The 21,527-nt window shown below is 38.4% G+C and overlaps 1 protein-coding gene across 1 annotated transcript; it reads right to left on the bottom strand.

Moving 5' to 3' along the window:
* Window positions 1–5,590: 5,590 nt before the first annotated feature.
* LOC140241805 (pre-mRNA-splicing factor ISY1 homolog) lies at window positions 5,591–21,476 on the bottom strand. The gene is made up of 9 exons (XM_072321560.1): window positions 21,365–21,476; window positions 17,776–17,798; window positions 16,877–17,037; window positions 16,061–16,173; window positions 15,114–15,231; window positions 14,158–14,280; window positions 11,384–11,502; window positions 10,159–10,251; window positions 5,591–6,180 (listed from the first exon to the last, which is right to left on the bottom strand). Exons 1-9 carry the CDS (start codon window positions 21,365–21,367, stop codon window positions 6,073–6,075), a joined length of 861 nt encoding a protein of 286 aa, XP_072177661.1. The 5' UTR covers window positions 21,368–21,476; the 3' UTR covers window positions 5,591–6,072.
* Between the last annotated feature and the right edge of the window lie 51 nt (window positions 21,477–21,527).

The following is a 21,527-nucleotide window of genomic DNA, read 5'->3' as shown; positions in this document are numbered from 1 at the left end:
TATCTGTCATGTTTGTCTAATCTTTGATTTCTTGTCTTCACCCAATATTACAATTCCTGTAATTTGCTATTCTTGGTGGAATTGAACAAATAAATTGAATTGAATCTTGCACTAAAGTAATTCTTTTTCTTGAGCAACAAGAATGGGGGGGGGGGTGTTTAAAGCTGTTCTTAAAGTTATGAATGACTTAAAAACGACTGGTATACCTTCTGATGTGCTATATTTATCAGAATTTCAATAATTCAGCTCAAGAACAGCTTTATGACCCCCCCCCCAGCAGATTTCCCTGAAAAGAGGTACTCAGTTGTTTGTATTGTTACACAGGAAGGATACTGTTAATAGCATAATCAACCTTAGATTTAATGCATCCTACTGTGATACCAAATACCACTTTCTACACTTATTTGGAGAGGCATAAAGACACATAAGTCAATAAAGGTCTACTTCCTTCTTTTGGCAGGGGACTGGCATTACGGACTTGCCCCCCCCCCCCCATGACCCCCCCCACCCCCTAAACAAGTTTTGCAGCCCCTGCACTAAAAGAAATCAAAACCCAGATATAAAAATGGATTGAGTGAAAGCAGCAATATTAGTAGAACACAACAATGAATGTATACGGAAAATTGGACAATCCATTCAAAAGCTATGAATTTCTAAATTTTTGGTGCTGTCATTGCTGGATAAGGAGATTGCTACAGTTCATGACATTGTTATGGCCAACAATTACAAGAAAATACAAATAGAATTCAACATATTTTAACTCTTCTAGCATGATGGACTTTATTTACTCTGACAAAGCAGGATGAAAGATATTACTGTTAAATTGACAAATATGTCAGTAACAATAAAGCCGATACTTTCCATAGAAAATAAAATTTATGGAATACTCCTTACATTTTCTGTAAATTGTGTTCCATAATGAAGTTATGTACTGCACTAGTCTCATTATCTAGCAGTGGTACTGAAACTTCAAAAATTTTTAATTTTTGATTGATCGTCCTATTTTCCTTTAACTTACACAGATGGGTTCTACTAATATTGCTGCTCTCACTCAATCCACATTTATTATTTAGTTTTGGGATTTTTTTGTTAAATTGTAGGGACCTCAGAGTCATAATTTCAGCTATGTGTTACCACTGCATGGCTACCAGCCTGAGTGAGAGTTTGGAGAGAGACACTGTGACAAAAAGCAAAAAAAAAAAAAAAAAAAAAAAAAAAATGGATGTTTCAAGACGTCTTTATTTCAAATATATAGCCTTTTGCTTTAACTCACAATGACTTCAACTCAGTGCTATTTGCCCTCTACTTTATAGTTTCGAATCCACACTGCAAAGGGTGTAACACAAAACTTCTTCTTACAAAGAATCCATTTACCCTGTGGTGATTAAATTCATCTGAGAACTGAGGGATGGTAAATATATATCTTTCCTCTTCTCTTTCACTCTCTCTCTCTCTTTCTTCTTCCTCTTTTGCTTTTTCTTTTCATTCTTCTGCTTTGCATTGTTTGTAAATACCCATTTTGGCACTCTCCAGGGCTAAAGCTGTTTACTGCATCTTTTCCTGTATTTCAGCAGAAATCTGATGTTTGCATGCACACATTTCCACTATCACATTGTTTGCATAATTAGTAAAGACTAATAGCATTAGCAATCAAAGCTTGTTATATTATACAGAGGCTTTCCAACAAAGGAAACGCCAGTGCACAGTGTGTGTTGGTCTGCATATACAATTTGAAAGGGATACTTCTTCATACACACACACACACACACACACACACACACACACACACACACACACACACACACACACACATACACTCACATACAAACATATATACACAAAATACATGTTACACAAATAGAACACTGATACATTGCCAAAACCAAGTTACAGGAACAGTGTGAAAGAGACTCAGATATTGACATCATTTTTGTACAGAAATATTTATTTACAATCACTGCTCTCAAAGAAAAGATAAATCATTCATATTCTTCCTGTCTTCTAATTACAAACAACATCATTGTAATTCCCTGGTGATATAACATCCTGTTTAGTCAAACAGGTTTCTCGTAATCACTGCACAATAGTAACTCTCCACGCTTGACAAGAAATCCTGAGCAATACACAGAAGAAACATTACTGTAAACCGTAAAACAAGGAATGCTTGCGTGCACTTTAATTTAGTGAGAGTTCAGATTCGCAAAATTAAAATGCGTGAGCAAGTTCTTGTCTGCACTATATGTTGAATGCCAGTGGCAATTTGTGAAAATTTTATGCTGCAAAAGAGGCTGTCAGCTCCAATTCATGAAAATTTCATGCCACAAATATATCATGTTTACAATATGCACTCCACCATGTGCACCTTTGAAAAGAGCCTCTTTTTCATAAAGATGACATGTTTGAAAAGAAGAACAAGTCCATAAAATGCTGGATTCTGATCACATGACAGTTAAACTGTTGTAATTTGATAATACCAACAAAAAAAAAACCCTCTTCACAGAACTAAAAGATGTAGATTTGGTATAAATACTCTGAGAAGGAACTTATTACAACAAAGTCATGCACAGAACAAAGTAGTTTCAAAAAGTCTGTTACTGCCCCTGTCAATCAAATTTGGGAAATAATTGTCCAAAAAAAAAAAAATGAAATGAGATCTTGTTCTATAGACTTCTGATTTCATAGTCAAGTTCACTGGATAAACTGAGAGTTTCACATGTCTATGTCAATATTTCATATAGTAAACACAAACAGATGGGTAGACATGTGAAGTGGGAAGTAGATAACGCTAAGCACACGTTATTACAACTTGATAATATTGAGGGCAAGGTCACTGACTTTGCTAATGCAGATATGGAAACGTGTAACTGATAACTGCACAAATAAAGCAATTTGAATAGAACAGAGAGACAGTGAAACAGACCCCTGGGTGCCAAGTGGGAGCAGTGTAGTTGCATACATGCCAGCATGCTTGCCCCATTAGTGGGAGTTGTGTCAACCTGAACTTTGCCCACGACTGTTGGCATATCTCCGCTAGACAGATCTACCTTCACATCTCCTATTCCCCCCCCCCCCCTGCACATCCTCATGGCACATACCTTCAAGTACATGATGTGTACCTTTGCTTCATTTCTATCTCATCAAGGAGTGTGCATGTTATCTAAATTATATCACACGCCTTTGATGTACCCCCTACTGAACAAACATTCGGCAGTTTCATTACTGCCGACAGGAACTATTGTCATCCCATTAATGTGCTTTTGGATACTTGGAAACCAAACGATGTAAAACATACCTGTACTTTGATCCCAGGAGCAGTGTCCTGTAGGATAGAGAACCTTACTTCCCAGTCTAATTACAGTGTACAGTGAAAATGGATTCTAAGGGATTACAAAATTGTGGCTTGGGTATTTCTGTTGTTTGCTTTTTGACCCATCTCAACATCCATTAGCATACATATCCTTGAAGGAAAAAAAAAATGAATGTTTGATACCGATATATGATCGCTTATCAAGACAAAGTCATAAATGACAGTATCCATTCTCTCTTCAGACTCATGTTGTGAAAAAAAAAGCCCTATAAAACACTGGAAGAGATAAACTGTATAAAATCTTGGCTATCCTAGCATTCGTCAGCAAATTCATACCAAATAGGACCTCAGCATTCCATACTTTGTTCAATTTAAACACTTGTAAGTTTAGACCACTCAATGCCTCCAGCATCCTAAGTGTTAATGTTTTGAGTTGGAGTAAAAAAAAAAAGTGACATACATTGTATTTTACTATTAACAAAGATATATTTCTCACTTTCCATCAACAATAAAATGCAAAAGCTTTCAAACCAATCTGCATTTATTTTGATGACATTGAACGTGGTGGCATAAAATCCATTGACTACAAGCATGTGCCACTGCTGTATCATCTCTAAGGCAATTTGTTTGTTTGTTTGTTTCTCTTTTTTTTTGCAAGAAAAAAGATATTTCAGATGGACCATTTGTCACAAAGAGATGCAACCAAGTGTCACACTGTTATCAATCAGAACATATATTTAGTTGTGTATTGAACAGGCATCAAAGTATAAGAGGAGAATGTGCTGCATAGTAATAATGCGACAATCTGGAGCAGTTTATTGTCATAGTCACTGTGCATTACTTATCATCCAGTGCACGGCTATACTGTGGCACTGATGATCACCTGTTTATAGGAGAGGCACAACTCAGTGATTCTAGGGTCAGAAATATGATATTAAACCTTTCCAGAGGATCAGGTTCAACACTGCATACGCCATATATTTAGTGCATCTAATTTTTCACAATCAGGACTTCCCAACAATTTCGTCAATTTCGTGCATGGCTAAACTTACATATAGAGTACAGTAATGAAGAAAGAAATTTATGTGTGTACTTTGCCTTTACGTCAAGGTCAGAGTGAATAATTTTGTGTGTTGCGAAATTTGCGGATAGCGCCCGACACAGGAAATTTGAGAACAGAGAAACCTAACTAGAAATGTTGCTATGGTGACTGGTATGCCTGTGGTATGCCGCTATATCGCACAGTTCTCCCAGTAGGTCTAGAGTACGTTTTGACAATGTGAGACGGCAGTTTCAAACAATTGGCAAAAAATGAAATGACATGATTGTCACAAATGTGTTGAGTGTTCACTCTTGTTGAACTAGGTTTCATTTTGATGGAAAACTAAATTGTTGAAAGAGAGAAAGTACAACTGTATTTGGGATTTTGAACATATTCTCTTCACCTTTGACCCTTGCCCTTTGACCCCAAGGCCAACAATTATTGAAGTAATCACAACAATCATGACAATACTTTGAGTTATATTCAAAACATGGGAAAAATCGTGACATTTCAGCGTTTTCACTTGACCTTTGACTAATCATATCACTAAAATCTTTCTCTACAGAATCATGGCACAGTAATGCATATACCTCGTTTGATTAATTTTATGCACCGAGTAATCTCCATGGTATGGAGAAAAAAAAAATAATTTCAGCACTGAATAGTAGAATTTTAGCATTTTAACCCGACTTTTGACCCTTGAGCTTTGACCTCATAAGCCCAAAATTCCCCAAAGAATCACTGATGGCAGTTTATGCATATGTAAGAGGTTTCATGAAGATATTTTGAGTCATTTCTGAGATATGGAGAAAAAAGAAAAAAACTTTTCACTTTACCTTCATTCCTTAGAGAACCATTAACTGGTAATACATGTATAAACTAAGTTTTAAGAAAATACCTTCAGGCATTGCATAAATATGGGGAAAATACTGAAATTTTAAGAATGTGACCATGACCTTTGCCCTTTGACCTTGAACATGTGCACCAAATGTTGATGGTCACAACTTTGTTCACTCTTATATACATATATTAGGTTTCACTAGGATATCTCACAAATAGTTTTTAAGTTACACTGTCCACAAATTGACTGCAGATGGATGGGCGGACAACCTGAAAACCTAATGCTTTGGTAACACTTTGAGGCAGAGGCATACAAATCTAAGTATACAGCATATACAGTACCTTGAATGAAACCTAAAAACCCGACACAAAAAACGTCATATATGGTGAAACCATGGCTGCATGCAGTGTGGGAGCCAAAAGGTCACAAGTGGGCAAGGCACTTGTGTCTTTCCATCAGTATGTAGATCTTATTTGGTATTGTTTATATTGTGCTTCTGTCTGTTTGTTTTCTGCATGAAGATGACAGGTTTCTCTGCTCTTCAACATCACAGTCCAGTAAAGGCAATGAAAGATCCATCTGTGCAGAGAGCAATCATCTGCTTCCTTCTCACGGAGATGCAGAGCGACATGGAATGTCATTCATTGCCCAGATTCTGGGTCACGCTGACTCTAGTCTGCTCGTTGGCAGAGGAAACTTTGGCATAAGTCTCACACCTTTCAAGCATGCTGTAGGAGCGAAGAGGATGCAAAATTTCACACCAATCATATGCTGAGGTTGGCATGAATCCTTATTATGCCACTGCTGTTCATCTTTGCTTCGATAAAGTTCATGGGCCTGTGGGAGCCCAGTCTGCGGATCCATGGGCCCCATCCCCTTGTCTCAGAGTCCCATTAGTGTCTTTGCCTCGTTACCTTGCTGCTGCAATGTCTCACTGGCATACTTCTCCAGAAGCTCCATCTTTTTCCGCCTCAAGAGGGCCTCCTCCACCTTAAAATAATGTAAAGAAAGAAGGGGAGAAAGAAAATTAATGATAAGCCTGGCCCAGTTTATGGCTCCACTTCCTACATGAGCAGAAAAAGGTCACTTGCCATACAAGGCATGCTGGTTTTTAAATTCACTTAGATCTCAACTGTGAAATAATGATCATTCAGTTTCATTTAAGAATATTGCACAGCATTGACACCGTTTGCTCACTGTTAGGTAATCTTTATAAACGGTGCTTGCCAGCACATCCACCTGACAGCAACACATTAATTTGGTAATAATAATAGAGAAAGATTGTTAAAGCATTCAGTGCACAACAATAAATGAAATGGATGTTTCCCTCCCTAAGTGTTGACTGATGGGTCATTCTGGTCCCCTGGTTCATTCTTTGTTTGAACACGAACTTAATGCACTGTTACGTCGCACAAGCTTACACAGTGTGATGCTCTGAAAATAAATGAAGTGCCTATAAACGAACTGAGGGGAAAAAAGGTTATTTTCAGAAATGTGCACATGAGCTAATGACAAACTGGTTTATAGCTGCCTTTCAAAAACTACCTCACATGCCTTCATAAAAGGGCTGATTAATATAAAATTTTAACTATTCATTAATGTGTCACCAATTCAGAGATGATTTTATGGTGTACAGCACCTTTCAAACCAGAAAAGAAAGAAAAATATGCATAAGTTGATAAAGAAGTAGAAGCCTCTCTGAAAGAGCCATTCCATTTATCCCAAAAATGGCACTAGATATTGTCCATGTTATTAGCTGTCACAAAGAGCAACATGTAAAACAGTTTGGTTGAACTGACTTTTGGTTTGACCTTGATAAAAAGGAGCTTCAGACTTCGGGATAGCTGGTTCCAACAGTTGGAAAAAACATCTTTAAGCGATTTTTATGCCTCCGCCACGAAGTGGTGCCGGAGGCATTATGTTTTTGTGTTGTCCGTCCGTCCGTACGTACGTCCGTACGTACGTCTGTACGTCCGTACGTCTGTACGTCCGTACGTCGTCCGCTTTCGTTTACGCGATAACTTGAGTAATATTTACTGGAATTTTACCAAACTTGGTCCAAGTATGAAGTATGATGGGGCAATTATTTGATCAGATTTTAGGTGAAATCAGCTAAAGGTCAAAGGTCAAAGGTCAAGGTCAAATCATGCAATTGTATCCGTTTACGCGATAACTCAAGACTGCATCAAGCAAATTTCACCAAACTTTGTTGGAGGATGATGTATGATAAAACAATTACTTGATTAGTTTTTCAGTGAAATCGGACAGAGGTCAAAGGTCAAAGATCAAGGTCAAATCCTAAAATTTATCTGTTTACGTGATAACTCAAAACTGGATGAAGCAGCTGTCATCAAACTTGGTCCAAGGATGATGTATGATGGGACAAATAGTTGAGTAGATTTTAGTGACATTGGTAAGAGGTCAAAGGTCAAAAGGTCAAGGTCAAATGCTACAAATGTTGCAATTTCCCCCATATCTATGCAATGCCCAAAAGGTATTTTCTTGAAACTTGGTGTGGACATGTACTACTGCATAAAGATTCTCCAGGGAGAGTTTCATGTCATAAGGTCAAAGGTCAAAAGGTCAAAGGTGAGGTGAAAATGTTGCAATATCACTTTTCTCGCAAATGGTTCAATGTATACTCGTGGAACTTGGTAAATATGCATGTACTGACTGGCAGGGATTATCTAGGGAATTTAGGGGTCATGGGTCAATAGTCAGGGGTCAAAGGTCAAGGTCAACTCCTCAAAATTTTATTATGTCCCTCATATACTAGTATATGCAATGCTTGCATTTTTAGTTTTAAAACTTAATACATGCATTACCTAATAGAGATTCTCCGGGAAATTTCCAGCCAGAAGGTCAAAGGTCAGAGGTTTAGGGTCAAAGGCCAGGTTTCAATCCCCCCCCAAAAAAAAAAAAAAATGTATATATATATATATATATGTATATACTCAATGCATAAACTAATAAAAAGGTCCATCAGAATTCAAGTAAAAATTCTCAATTCCCCAAATATGTGTACCTGCACTCTTAAAAAAATTATAGCAAACCCAGATCAAGACATTTCTGACAGACCTGTCATTTCAATATTTTGCCAGTTATGTGAAACTGTCAAGGATTACACATTGTGAAGACATTGTACTATATGCCTATTGGGAGAATCATGCATTATGACGGAGGCATCAGTCGCCATAGCGATATTTCTAGTTTTTTTCTGTTTTGGCCAAGGTCAAGGGGCCAGCTTCAGGCAACCCAGTGGTGTCTGAAGTCACACCTTTGCAGAGGCTGTGTTTTAGCAACCCTCCACTTACTTCAGAACATTAGAAGCCTTTAAGCTCTTCGAATAAGAGAATCAGCAGTCCTTCTATTGCTTGAAGTTATATACCAGAAGCACACCTAAGCTTCAGTAATAATGCTAATGAAAAATCTAATATCCACACAATATCTGGAAATAAGAAACAAAATAAAAACAATCATATGATTCATCACTTTTGTCAAGATTAAGACACATTTTCCTGCAGTTTTCTGGCTTAGCAAAGGAGAATTAGCAGCTCCGGATAAGGTAGGAGAATGTGACCCTTGTCTTGCATGAAACTAAACATTTCTTGATCTGGTTGATTAACAGAGTGTGTTTCTGCCAAAAATAGCTACCAATATGTTAAGACCAATCTTGTGTGCAAGGATTGTCATGGCAGCTTATTGCTCTGTCCTTTTGGCTCCATCGATCTATTGAGTTGTTTTTTTTTTTCTTCCATTGTTGTGAGAGCAATATAGGTGTTTTCAAGAAAACAATATCCTCTAAATGGCCTTCTTATGCTAAAAAAACAAGAATGATTTCACCTTTAAACCCAGCTTAATCTAAGAATAGCAAAATGGAAAAGAAAAAGAAAGAAAGGAAATTGCATTCATGTTGAAGTATAGTATTTACATGGTAAGCATTTTGGAAATTTCTTTGTAAAAGAATTAATGCCTTCTTCGACAGCGTGTGAGGCAAGATCTAATCGATACAAGGTGGTATCCTTTTTCTCCACAGTCTTATACTTTCCATGGAATATACCATACCCTATAATATATAGAGACTTTACACAGACATCTGAGTCAAGGGGTGCATTTATCTCAATATTTTCTCACATAGAATCACAATCCTAAAAGTGTTTGAGGCATTTCGGGTGAAAGATAAATGCAACCATGTTTTCAAACGTGTCTAGAAACGCTGACTTGAAATGCCATTCAAAGGGGCTTTTGAAATGCATTTGAGGCCACAATCGCCTTTCTACAAGTAGATAAAGGCAATAAACATGTTTCTTCAAGCTGCCCAGATCAACTTTCAGCATATTGTACATGCCATTGGTTACACAAAAGAGCGCATCTCAGTTTGACGTCTCCTTCCCTGGACGAACAGGACAAAGCAGTTCCACAGTGACAACACTCAAATCGCCATTACATGATGTTAGATAAATGCGGCACCCCAAGATCCCGTTTCAAACCACGTTCCTAATTGCCATTCGAAATGCGTTTTGCAACGTGATTCCCTCTCTCTCAAGTTAGATAAATGCAACCAATAGCTAAATACTGACAGGCCAAGTGGTCTGCCATTAGGAAGTGTAAACGTTGTGGGGAAAAGAGTTGATTAAAACTACTGTATATTTTGTAACACTACAGTCATGTTATATGAAATGCAATGAAACTATTTGGGACACGCAATATACAATAAAAATGCAACATTTTTGGCTCATACATAAATCATGACTTTTGCTGATATGTATGGAGTGAAATGTAATTCATGTTAACTACAGTGTCCCTACTCTCACAGTCTTAATATTCTCATGTCATTACGGGAATGGTGTAAATTGCAAGGAAAAAAAATCAGTGTTCATGCTCTTTTAATACTGCTCTAGATGGGTCACAAGCAAGACTAAAGCTATACAACCAGTATTCAAGGTTTTGAGGTCAAACCCTTCTCACCTCTTTCTGTGAAGGCACTGGGACATGTGCGACGTATCTTGGCTGGCCATCTATCGTCTCCATCGCCATCTCTTCATCTCCCTCATCTTCAGACTATTTAAAAAGACACAAGAGCAAAACAAAAAACAAAGCATATGAAAGAGTTCAGGTCGGTGCAAATATTTGCCATACTGTAAAACTAGGAATGTTCGCATACATTTTTAATTTCACGAATTTTGCGAGAGCCAAGATTTGCAACATAAAAATGCACACCAAAGTACTTGTCTACACTATATGCATTATATGCCAGTGACAGTTTGCGAAAATTTCATGCTGCAAAAGAGACAGTTGGTTCCAATTTACAAAAATTCCATGGCGAGAAAATATTTTGCTTCACAGTAGCCAATTCCTCTTTGACCTAGCCTCTGTCAATGCCCCTCTCACTGCAGTAATTGCAAGAGACACAAGCAGAGGGTTGTTATGTGAGACAGAATCAAGCTACTAGCAAGGGGCAAGCCCTAATGAGAGGGCCTTGGAAATTATGTCTGAATATCTCTAAAATTATCCATCTTGCTACCAGAATTTGGTAGAGAAAGTCAAAATCAATCATTGATTCTTGCACAGGGAAGCAATATCAGGGAAGCAATATCACAACACTTAACACTTACTGTAACAAATGATTCATTCTTCATGCGTATTACTACATTTAATTCCAATGCATGACTAGCCCTCTAGTAATTCCTATTCCACTCGACCTTCAGCCTCAATGTTTAACAGTAAAATGCAGTTTCCATATCACTGATTTTTGCTCTAAAATGGAGACAGACACATAAGAAATATGTGAAGTAACATTGTGAATACAAAAGTCAGGTACCTTAAATTTTATCACTTCACATTTTTATCTCATAATACTCTAAAAAAGACTCATTTTCCTTGCAAATCGCATTAGCCAGACAAGTTTTTCAGCAGAGCCTTTTGATATATTGTACAAAAGCAAATTCCAAATGGCGGAAGATGAGTTTTGAGCCCTCCTGAGAACTATGTTTTCGCTCTAAGTGAGTCTGCTTTTGGACAAACTGTGCATTTGTCATTGTATGTAGTGCGGTATGTTGCATTCAGTACCAAGAGCTGTTCATGAAACAGTATCTCCTGCATGACAAAAGATGATATACATCCCAAAGAATGGCACATCCTTTAGAATGTAAATGTTTCACCCCTGCTGGCTGGGAGTGAGGACACAGCTTACCCCTGAGTCTGCCTTTACGGCATATATGTTCTCCTCCTCCTTCTCATTCTCCTCGGACACACCCTCCAGAAGACCCGCCTCCTTCTTGCTCGTCCACTCACTCACAGCTGCTGCTATCACTGTCAGAGAAAAAGAGTCCATTCAAAAGCATTTGTACCTATCCCATACACAGTTAACTCATCAAATCCCTGAGAGGATTATACTTATGAATTATATATCTATTTATTTATCAATCTTTACATCGTTAGCATTTAATAAGGTAGACTAAAATATTCTCTTTCATTTTAATCATTTTTTGTATAATTGTTTTATTTCTGGGTTTTTTTCAGCGGTGGAATTTTCAAAAGCCTTTTAAAGCACAAGTTCCCCTTCATATACAGTCAAACCTGCCTTAGCGGCCACCTGTCTATAGCGACCACCTGTCTATAGCGGCCACTGAAAAATCCCCCCGAGAGAAAAGCCCTGTTTTAATAAAGACCCTGTGTTTAGCGGCCACCTGTCTAACGCGTCCAGCGGCCACAAATTTTGTTTCCCGCGGTAGATTTTAACCTGTCTATAGCAGCCAAAAACCCAATGGAGCCGTAGCCGAGCTGATAATTCAGCGTGTTTTTCTGCTTTGTAGCCGTGCGGGCAACTTTCCATGATCGCCACCGCTGCATTCATCCCCCATTCAGTCATAATAATGCACTAGTGTTAAGCTTTCTTTCAGACAATACACATACTACTGTGCAACAATTTCATATACACCGGCATGGTTAAATGCATGAAACAGACCGTGTGTGCATACGTACACACATATGTACATGTAAGGATACAACAATGGTACATGTAAGCAATGCACACAAAGTTGGATTACCTGTCTATAGCGGCCACCTGTCTATAACGGCCACTTTTTCTGTCTCCCTTGGGTGGCCGCTATAGACAAGTTTGACTGTACATGTGAATTGAGAGAATGCAGCAATATTGACAGAACACATCAGTGAAAGTTTGAGGAAAATCGGACAATCCATTTAAAAATTCTGAATTTTTGAAGTTTCAGTGCCACCATCGCTGGATAAGAAGACAACAACGGCTTGTGATGTCACATGTGTAGAACGATGTAAAGAAAATACACAGAAGACTCAACATCTTGGCCCGAATTCACGAAGGTGGTACAAACAAAACCATGGTCTAAACCATGGACAAAAACCATGGAGCGCCAAGTGTAAAACAGAATATTTCGTTACGAAATTGGTCATTTCGTCGACAAAATGACTGTTTCGTTAACGAAATTATCATTTCGTGGACGAAATGTTCATTTAGTTACAAAATGTTGTCATTTCTTTACAAAATAATCATTTCATCGACGAAATGACTGATTTCGTAGCGAAATATCGCATGCGACACTTGGCATTCCATGGTTTTTGTCCATGGTTTAAACCATGGTTTCATTTGTACCACCTTCGTGAATTCGGGCCATAGTGTATTTTCAGTTTCCTCAAATAATAAAAGAGCACTTTGACTTCCCTCTTTCAGAACATACATCAATGACAAGTTGCGGGAATGTGTCCTTTTTTCAATATATCCTCTTTTTCATATTTTCCTTGTATTGTTGATGCAAGTGGCATCATAAACTGTGATAGTCTTCTCATCCAGCAATGACTGTGCAGAAATGTTAGAAATCCATAACTTCTGTACAGATGGTCTGATTTTCCTCAAACTTTCTCTGATGTGCTCTACTATTCAATATTGCTGCATTCACTCAATCCACATATATGTGAAGCTGAACTTATCTTTTAATTGCAAGATTAACAACTCATATTGAATGTGGCAATATATTTCATAATATTAGATTACATGTTTCTCTCTCCATTTGTACATTGGTACATTTTTGTAAATTTGTGTCTGATACTGAGCAGATGTAATTACCATTTCCTTCCAATATCCCTCCAATTCTGGAGAGGGGGATATCAGATTTAGAGGTGCCTATTCTAATATGTAAAAGGTATAAAACAGAATAATTTGAAATCTGGATCTAAAGTTCATGCAAATTAATATGCTATCAGTCAGCAGGGTGGAGGCCACCGATATTAATCTCTTACATATCATTACTTTGAGATTATCAATGCACTCACAACAAATATCTATTGGCATATCATAACAAGGCAAATGAAAAGCACACACTTGAAATGAACTAAATTAAATCACTGCCTTTTTCTAAGGTTGCCACATGTTTCTCAGGAAAAAAAAACTCACAAAAAAAAAACAAAAATAAAAACAAAAAACAAAAACCCCATGCTATATTTCCTTCCTGGCACACCTGATGAGCCTAAAAAATTCATCTGGTCAATTCAAAATGAACAGTTTCTGCAACTGAGTAAAGCATCTCTTTATGCAGACAATATTGCACGTAATGCACATTGCAACTTGGTTTTTACTCAAGTGCATGACTTATATTGGTATTATCATCTCAACAGCTGAAATCAACTTCAAATTTTAAAGTAATAACAATAACAAGATTATTCACATGCAATTGTGCTTTAACAATCTATTTCTGGTGTATTTGTACCTTGGCTTTAATTTTCATTTCTCTTGCAAAATCTTCTCATTTTGAAAATCACTTTCTCATGATTGTTAACAAGATTGGTGCATAATTTCTTCAGCCAAAAATCCACAAAAACAAAGAAACAGACAAACAAAGAAATAGTGTCAAAACATTATTTGCATAGGGGTGGCAGGACTAAGGGAGCCTTGCAACATATCTATGATAAACTGACACATGTTGGTATACTAACAATCTTTTTCATGTTCCATCTCCAATGGAACGAGCACTCCATCATCTTCGTCCCTGTAACCGTAGTAATCTGCATCTATGAGCTTCATCATTTCCGCCCTCGTCTTCCTTGGTGGAGGAGGTGCTATGGGCCAAAACAAGACAAAGCATTATCATCATAGTAGTCCAAACAATTAATGTTATTTGACCACCATAATCTATTAAAATTCACAGTAACAATTAGGACATCACAGATACTAATGCTTCGTTATCAAAAGCCTGTTAAGTGTACTCTTGAAAAGAATGAATCAGAATAACAAAAATACAGACTGATTAGAACAATTTTTCCGTGATTTCTTGGCTACTTGACTGATGAACAGGTTCTTTGAAGTGCACATTTATTTTTGCGTTTTCTTTGTTTGGAGCATGTCATCATATTATTACAAGAATCAAGAAGCAACCAAATTGCAACAATAGATTTCTGAGAGTGAGCTACATATTTTGCAGAAGCATCAGGCTCAAATACACACATGCAAGAAGATGGAAATTTGACAGCATACGATCATTCTATTCTATTCATTCTAGTTTTGTAGAATTTAACATCGGTTAATGACATTTTGCTTTACTTACATATTAAAATGTTGCATAAGTACAAATGATGACAATGCAATTTAATAGGATCTGTCATCAATTAAGCCAATTCCTGTTCACATCAAAAGATAATAAATGAAAATGTTCTAAAGTTCTTGGAGGTGTCAGGAAAAATTGAATATCTTCGCAGATTGGGCTTTATCCAGAGCAATACTTAGTACCAACGTAAAGACATAGTTGTGATCCCATCATCTTAAACAGGGTCATCAATAAATCCTTCTGATAGACCTTCCCTGCCAAAACCTAATTGCAGTATGACAAAAATAACACCAAAACATAAAACAAGTCACAACAAAGACCTGCGAGGAACAGGCAAGGGATCCTTACGTTCTTGTTCAAATAGTTCTCTCACTCCAGGCAGATCTTTGGCTGCACCAAAGTACTTGTAGCCTCTGTTTCCAGGCACTTCTTTGCCTTCTTGGTCAAGCATCTTTGGGCCCACTTTCTGCACACAAAAATACACAACGACAATCAATATGTATGGTGAGCAGCAAATTCATCTCTTAAGCAACAACGCAGATTCCTACCACAATATCTGACATGAAACATAATTCAATCAATTTTATAATGAAAATGTTTCTGTCATTGCGTGTGGTGCATTTGCATTATGCACGAACAGAAACGTGTTATTCAAATTTATGAAATTCTTCCGAGATGTTTCTCTTGATTGACAAAACGTGTTAGTTGTGTACTGTGCTCCCGTAACAATATCTATTATAATGAAAACAAAAACAAGTACAAGTAGAAAAACACAGATTTCTTTGATGTGACATACTATGTAGTGATATATTCCCCCCCCCCCCAATACAGTATGTGGTCCACATGTTTAATTAATGTTACATCATGACATACAATGTATTTATATCTGAAGCCTGCCTTTTCACTTTCTTGTGGCAATGAATGAATTCAAGCTTTCTTCATGTTAGTCATTGATAGTCATTATACAAAGACAATATATTGCTGAAATATTTTCTAAATGGGATCAATAACAGATTATCTACCAGCATAGGTTAGTAGTGCAAGTTAATGACAAATAAAATTCATCATACATAGTGCATTCTCATCTTCACACTCATTACCTGGTACAATCACTTTGTTTGATTTCAGACCCAATCTTTACCAACCTTTGATAACAATGATTCATCATTTCTATTACCTCATATTTGATAAGATGGAGCATCCATAATACTAACCTGGTGAAAATCTAACACCATTATATTAAGGTTGCGCATTGATGAGTAATGATTGGTCACTAGCTAACATAACACACATACCCTGTAGTCTGGGCCCCCAAGCTCCACTATTCTTGCCTCCCAATGACTCTTTTCTCTCAGTAGCTTGTTGATTTCGTCATTCAAGTCACGGATTTTGAACTCTCCAAGACCAGCTGAAAGTTAAGAATTAGTGTCACATGTCATGGAACATGAGCACATTAGATGGTATGCCAGACTTTCTGTGTGCACAACAGTATGCATACCTACGCATGATTGCACAGTGTATTTCTTTTTTCATAGCATTCACTTCTGTCCATATAATGTGTACAGTTTGCATACATTTATCACACAGGATGCCAATCACGAAAATGTGATTCACATAGCTAACATGCAGGATGGTCCACATCTTCAAATTTTTTGCAAGTGGCATGGAAAACATGGATGGCACTGTACACATTGCTAGCACAACGTACCTCATGGCCAGGGTCCACCTACGGGTCCCAGAAGCTTTATGGTTATAGATCTACTACGCTGGACATATCTTGGCCTATCTTCAAACATATGAATAAAGCAAGTGAGTTGAAATCTTTTAATCAAAATCTAGCCAAATTCCATCTGCACATTCTCAAGCCTACATAAAGCATCTAGCATGTTATCGTGACATGCTACAACCCCTCATGGACCATCCTGGACATTACATGCCACAAATAACACTGGAATGGCAAATAGGATCTCAATCTGCTTACTGCATGTTGTAATATTTGGTGACTGTACAATCGCTATAAATGAGTCATATCAGTTGCTTGTCAGGCAATCCTCATCAGATACAAACATCAGCAATTGAATTAAAAACAAAAACAACAAAAAATTTCATACCATTCTGAATCTGCGCCACCTTGCGTGATATCTCAGAAATGACCTGGCGTCTCCACTTCTCGGCCTTGTGCAGGTCTTCACACTCACTGGCGAGGTACGGCCTTCGCTCTTTCATCTTCCCATCACCCATCTGGGCAGCTCGGAAGCGAGCAAGGGCCGTCCTGAGGAAAAATCAGAAAATTTGTTTTTTCACTTTGCTTCTGTTTCATAACTACAATACGGTTTCAATAACAACAACAGCAGCAGCAACAGCAGCAGCAACAACAACAACCAACAATAACAATGGTAATAAGCCACTGGCACCCTGCCGGGCAGAGGCAGAGTTCATTGTTGGTGCAAAGACATGTCTATCCAGCAAGATAGTTTCACATATCTTTTTTCATGACCAACTTGGAGAAGGATCATGGATAGGAAATGTGAAAAGGGGGCAACATTCACAATAAAAACAGATTATGTAACATAACACAGGCTTTAGCATGATGACACTCTACTCTCATGACAGATTTTCAGTGATCTCTGAAAGCAATCTCATGAAGGATCCAATACCCATTTAATCAAAATGAGACAAATATTTCTCATGGTTAGGTAATCAATCTCATTCTAATGCTATAACTCAACAGCACCAGCGAACCACCTACTACAAATTTTGCTGAGGATTTTTCAAGTCTCATAGTAAATTTTGTTTCTATCTGTAACCTTAGGTCATGGAAAACGGTGCCTACTATATTGTCCTCAATGGCAGAATGTCAGTCCTAACAATAACACTAAATTAGTCTTGATGAAAATAACAAACAAACAAACAAACACACCCACAGCTTGTGTGTTTGAGGAATTCAGTCTTCACAGTGACTTCATATTAACTAGACATAGAATTCACATGAGTGAAAATGTATACTTACATTGCTTTTTCTGAGTTCCGTGCCTGAATATGAAAACAGAAAGAGGTGATATGGCTTGAGGTTGTGAAACATGAACATGTTCAAACAAATCTCACAGGTTTTGACAAGGGCTCTGACCTTAGAGGGGCATTCCAGACAATCTATAAAAGTTTACATTATATAGTACATAAAGTGATAGTGTCATGCACAGATCTGTAAAATTCACTGTGATCCTTGAGCAAACAAACCATTATTAGTAAAATGCTATGTACAGAGATCTCCTCCCATGCATGCACAAGCTCACTCTGAAAATCCCACAGCTTGCATGGCTTGCACGCTGTCTGTGCTGGATGCAGCGGGACGCTTGCACAAAAGGCGCCCAAAGGCTGGTGGATGGCGGGATTCACAAGAAACAAAGCAATTTGGAATAATACAATTGTATGCACAAGATCAGTTTAGTTCATGGAACTTATTTTATTTTTCTCTTTACGAATATTTGTAAAATGATATCAGACTTCATTTTCACAGGGCTGATTTGTGCGCTGAGAGGCGAGAGCCGCAAAAAAAAGCACCGAGAATTTCGAGTCAAATCAGGCCGATATAGGTACAGCAGCCCTGCAATGAGCAAACCCACTGGCACTCATGTTTTGGTGAATTGCTGCACATTGGCTGATTAAGACTCAATTTTTGTCAAAAAGTGCAGGCAGTTTTTTTTTCTTCTTTTCATCACGGAGAGTGGACATGTCTAAATTGGTGTGTGTAACAAAAAATCACTGCAGAATCACAGGCAGAATTTTTTTCTTCTTTTCATCATGGAGAGTGGACACGTGTAAATTAGTGTGTGTAACAAAATATCACCGCAGTTTACAAACTTGCGACAATTTATAATCATGTGGATGATGAGTGAACAGGGAGTCCCATGAGCATCTCACCCCGAGGCGAGAGCCTCATAAGGAGGACGGACAAACCTACTAATTATGACTAATGTTAGTAATAAGCATCAAGCATCCAGTCCCCCTCCCTCGCTCATGAGCGGGTTTCCCATCCCAGGCTGAAATAAGTTAAATTTCTATACATTTTAAGTGTCATTATAGTCCATGGCGCCTAAACTCCTGTAGTTCTGGATTACCAATGTCAGTTAGACAATAATGGAAACATTTACTAGAACTGTAGACTCTAGACTTACGGTTAAAGGGACTGTAAAGCAAGTTACCCTTGATTCGACCGCTTCCATGAATAGACCACTCTTACGAATAAAAATTCCCTGAAATTCAGTAATAAACAAAGGTGCAAATCAAGTGCGAAATTCAAACTATGCAACTACCTCCACACGTGTTCCAAAGAGCACAACAGCGGGCCACATCACCGGACCCCCAAATTATTGTCGTGACCCTCCCTGGTCAGCTCGCATAAGCAGTTCAACGGGTAAGTAACGGGTTTACAAATTATGGTGCATAGCAACACTTATAGACTTGTTTCATTCCAAGTTTCGAAGTTGATAGTTCGTTTATCTGCATTGAATCTGTACAGCGAGTACACCTACAGCCACGATGGCAGCAGTTTCTGAGATAACTTAAGCATTCACGCGATATTTATATTTTGCATGCCACCCGTGACAGAATTTGCGGTAGTATATCGCCATGGTTCGATCGCAAAGTGTTATCTATGCGTTGAATCTCTCGCACAGCATGGAGTACATGGAGTACTGCGCTCTCATAGTGCGATGTATACACTAATTCATTCATAGGCAAGGCGAGCGCAGGGCACGGTACGTCGCGAATGTCGAAGCACGAACTAACATATGGGGTTAAACAATGAGGACAGGTGTTCAAACGATAATCCCAGCACAGGCATTCGCATTCAAATCATGCACGCTATTTTGATTCCGCAGTTTAGGCGGTCGAAAAGTGGGTAACTTGCTTTACAGTTCTGGTTGAGGTGAGGATTTAGCTTTTAACGTTTTGCGAGATAAATTTATTCAGAAACAACTCTATGAGATGTCAAGGAGCATGCAATTCTAACGTTAAAGGGGTACATCAAACACTCCGGTTTGGACTCCCACCGTTCACGAGCGATGACGTCATGTCTCGCTCAGCGCACTGCACGCACCATACCGCTGATCCCTACCATAGCAGACGACGGCAAGCTAGTATCAGTTGATGATCAGCTTGCTATCGCTTTCAACTATGAAAGGTTTTCCCTCATTGGTCGGCTTGCTCTTCCACAATGCCTTCCGAAAATGACATCATCGCTTTCTTCCATTCATAAGCTATACGTTGATACCAAGTACACCCTCCGTGGCTTATTGGAAAACAACGGAGATTTTCCGTTTAATTTCGCCCTTTATTATGGAATTTTCCGGCAATCTGTGCCAGGAATATGTCATCAAAGGAGTAGTTTTGGTCATTCATGCAATTTTTTTTCATCCTCGTGGTATTTTTTGATGGATTCTAGAGCGATTTATCTGTGTTTTGATACTACTTTTACCGTGTGCGAGTATGTGCAATGTATGTGCGAGGATGTTTGAAGTGCATAGATCAATGTTGAAAATGTTAGATTTCCATAGCGAGCGACCTACCCGATACCAGCGGTGCGCTGCGAGGCTGTTTGGGGTACATACAAACGGGTTACGAGAGCGGGATAGCGTGCAGTGACAACACGCGCTGTGCATGCTAGCGATGCAGCAAGCGAGACAGTGCTCACAATACACATGGCCAATGCAGTCGCGGCTCAGCCAATCAGCAACGAGGTAAGACCTGGCAAGCGCATTGCGGAGCGGAGAGAGCCCGAGAGAGAAGAGGCCAAGATATCTTTAGCTCTCTCATTGCTGCGATCGCACAGCCGATTCGATACTCTGTACGCTATCGGGAGTTGAGTGGTGGAGCGGCAGGCATTCTCAGTGAGTTCGGGGCAACATGAATTATGCATATCGGGGATCTGCGCTTGCGCTGTGTTGACTGAGGCGCTGCTTAAACTGTGTACATGGCATGGCCTATGGCAGCCAAACCGTAGTGTCAAAAGTTTATTTGATGAAAATCGGTTTTGAAATGGCTGAGAAAGATACCCAGAAACAAGGTGAAACAAAGAGATCCTAATAAAAGGCGTGGCCTGTCGCCTTTTATTAGTAATATTATCACTTTTTTGGATATCTCAGCCATTTGAAAACCAATTTTCATCAAATAAACGTTGCACTGATGATTGAATCCTTCTCTCATCTCTGCTTCTTAAAATTAATATATAAATATTTAGGCCTACATCAAGCTCTTTCATGTTTCATAAGACTACCATAGATCTAGATGTTTCTCATTATCTCACTTAGGAATGTTTAAAAACCTGAATCCCAACCTCAACCAATACTGTTCAGTCCCTTTAATTAAAGCGACAGTGTGCATGCTGGTAGTCGTAAAATCTATTTTGCAATTGGCAAATTACAATACAACATCCATCCTAACAGGTGGGACTACAGTAGGTTGAAAGTAAATTACGCTAAAATTACACTCGCTTTCTTGATCGAGTTTCGAGCATGTCATATTCTATAGACTTTACCACATTTTATACCAATGCACTTCTATCTTTTTTAAGAGTAAAACGAATGAAAAGAACGACTTACCATTTTGTTGATGAAGCCAGACCAGACCAGAGCAGGTCAGCACAGAAAAGATGTAAAAATACTAGTTTCTGCAGTGGAGACTTCAGTCGAACTGTGAATCGACTGACGCTCGATTTATGTCGAAGTGAGAACCAGAACAATAACAAATATAAGACGTTATATG

Source organism: Diadema setosum, chromosome 2, assembly GCF_964275005.1.
Source record: "Diadema setosum chromosome 2, eeDiaSeto1, whole genome shotgun sequence".
Lineage (NCBI taxonomy): Eukaryota > Metazoa > Echinodermata > Echinoidea > Diadematoida > Diadematidae > Diadema > Diadema setosum.
Note: the sequence above shows the minus strand (reverse complement) of the source record. Positions and strands in the feature narration are given on the sequence as shown.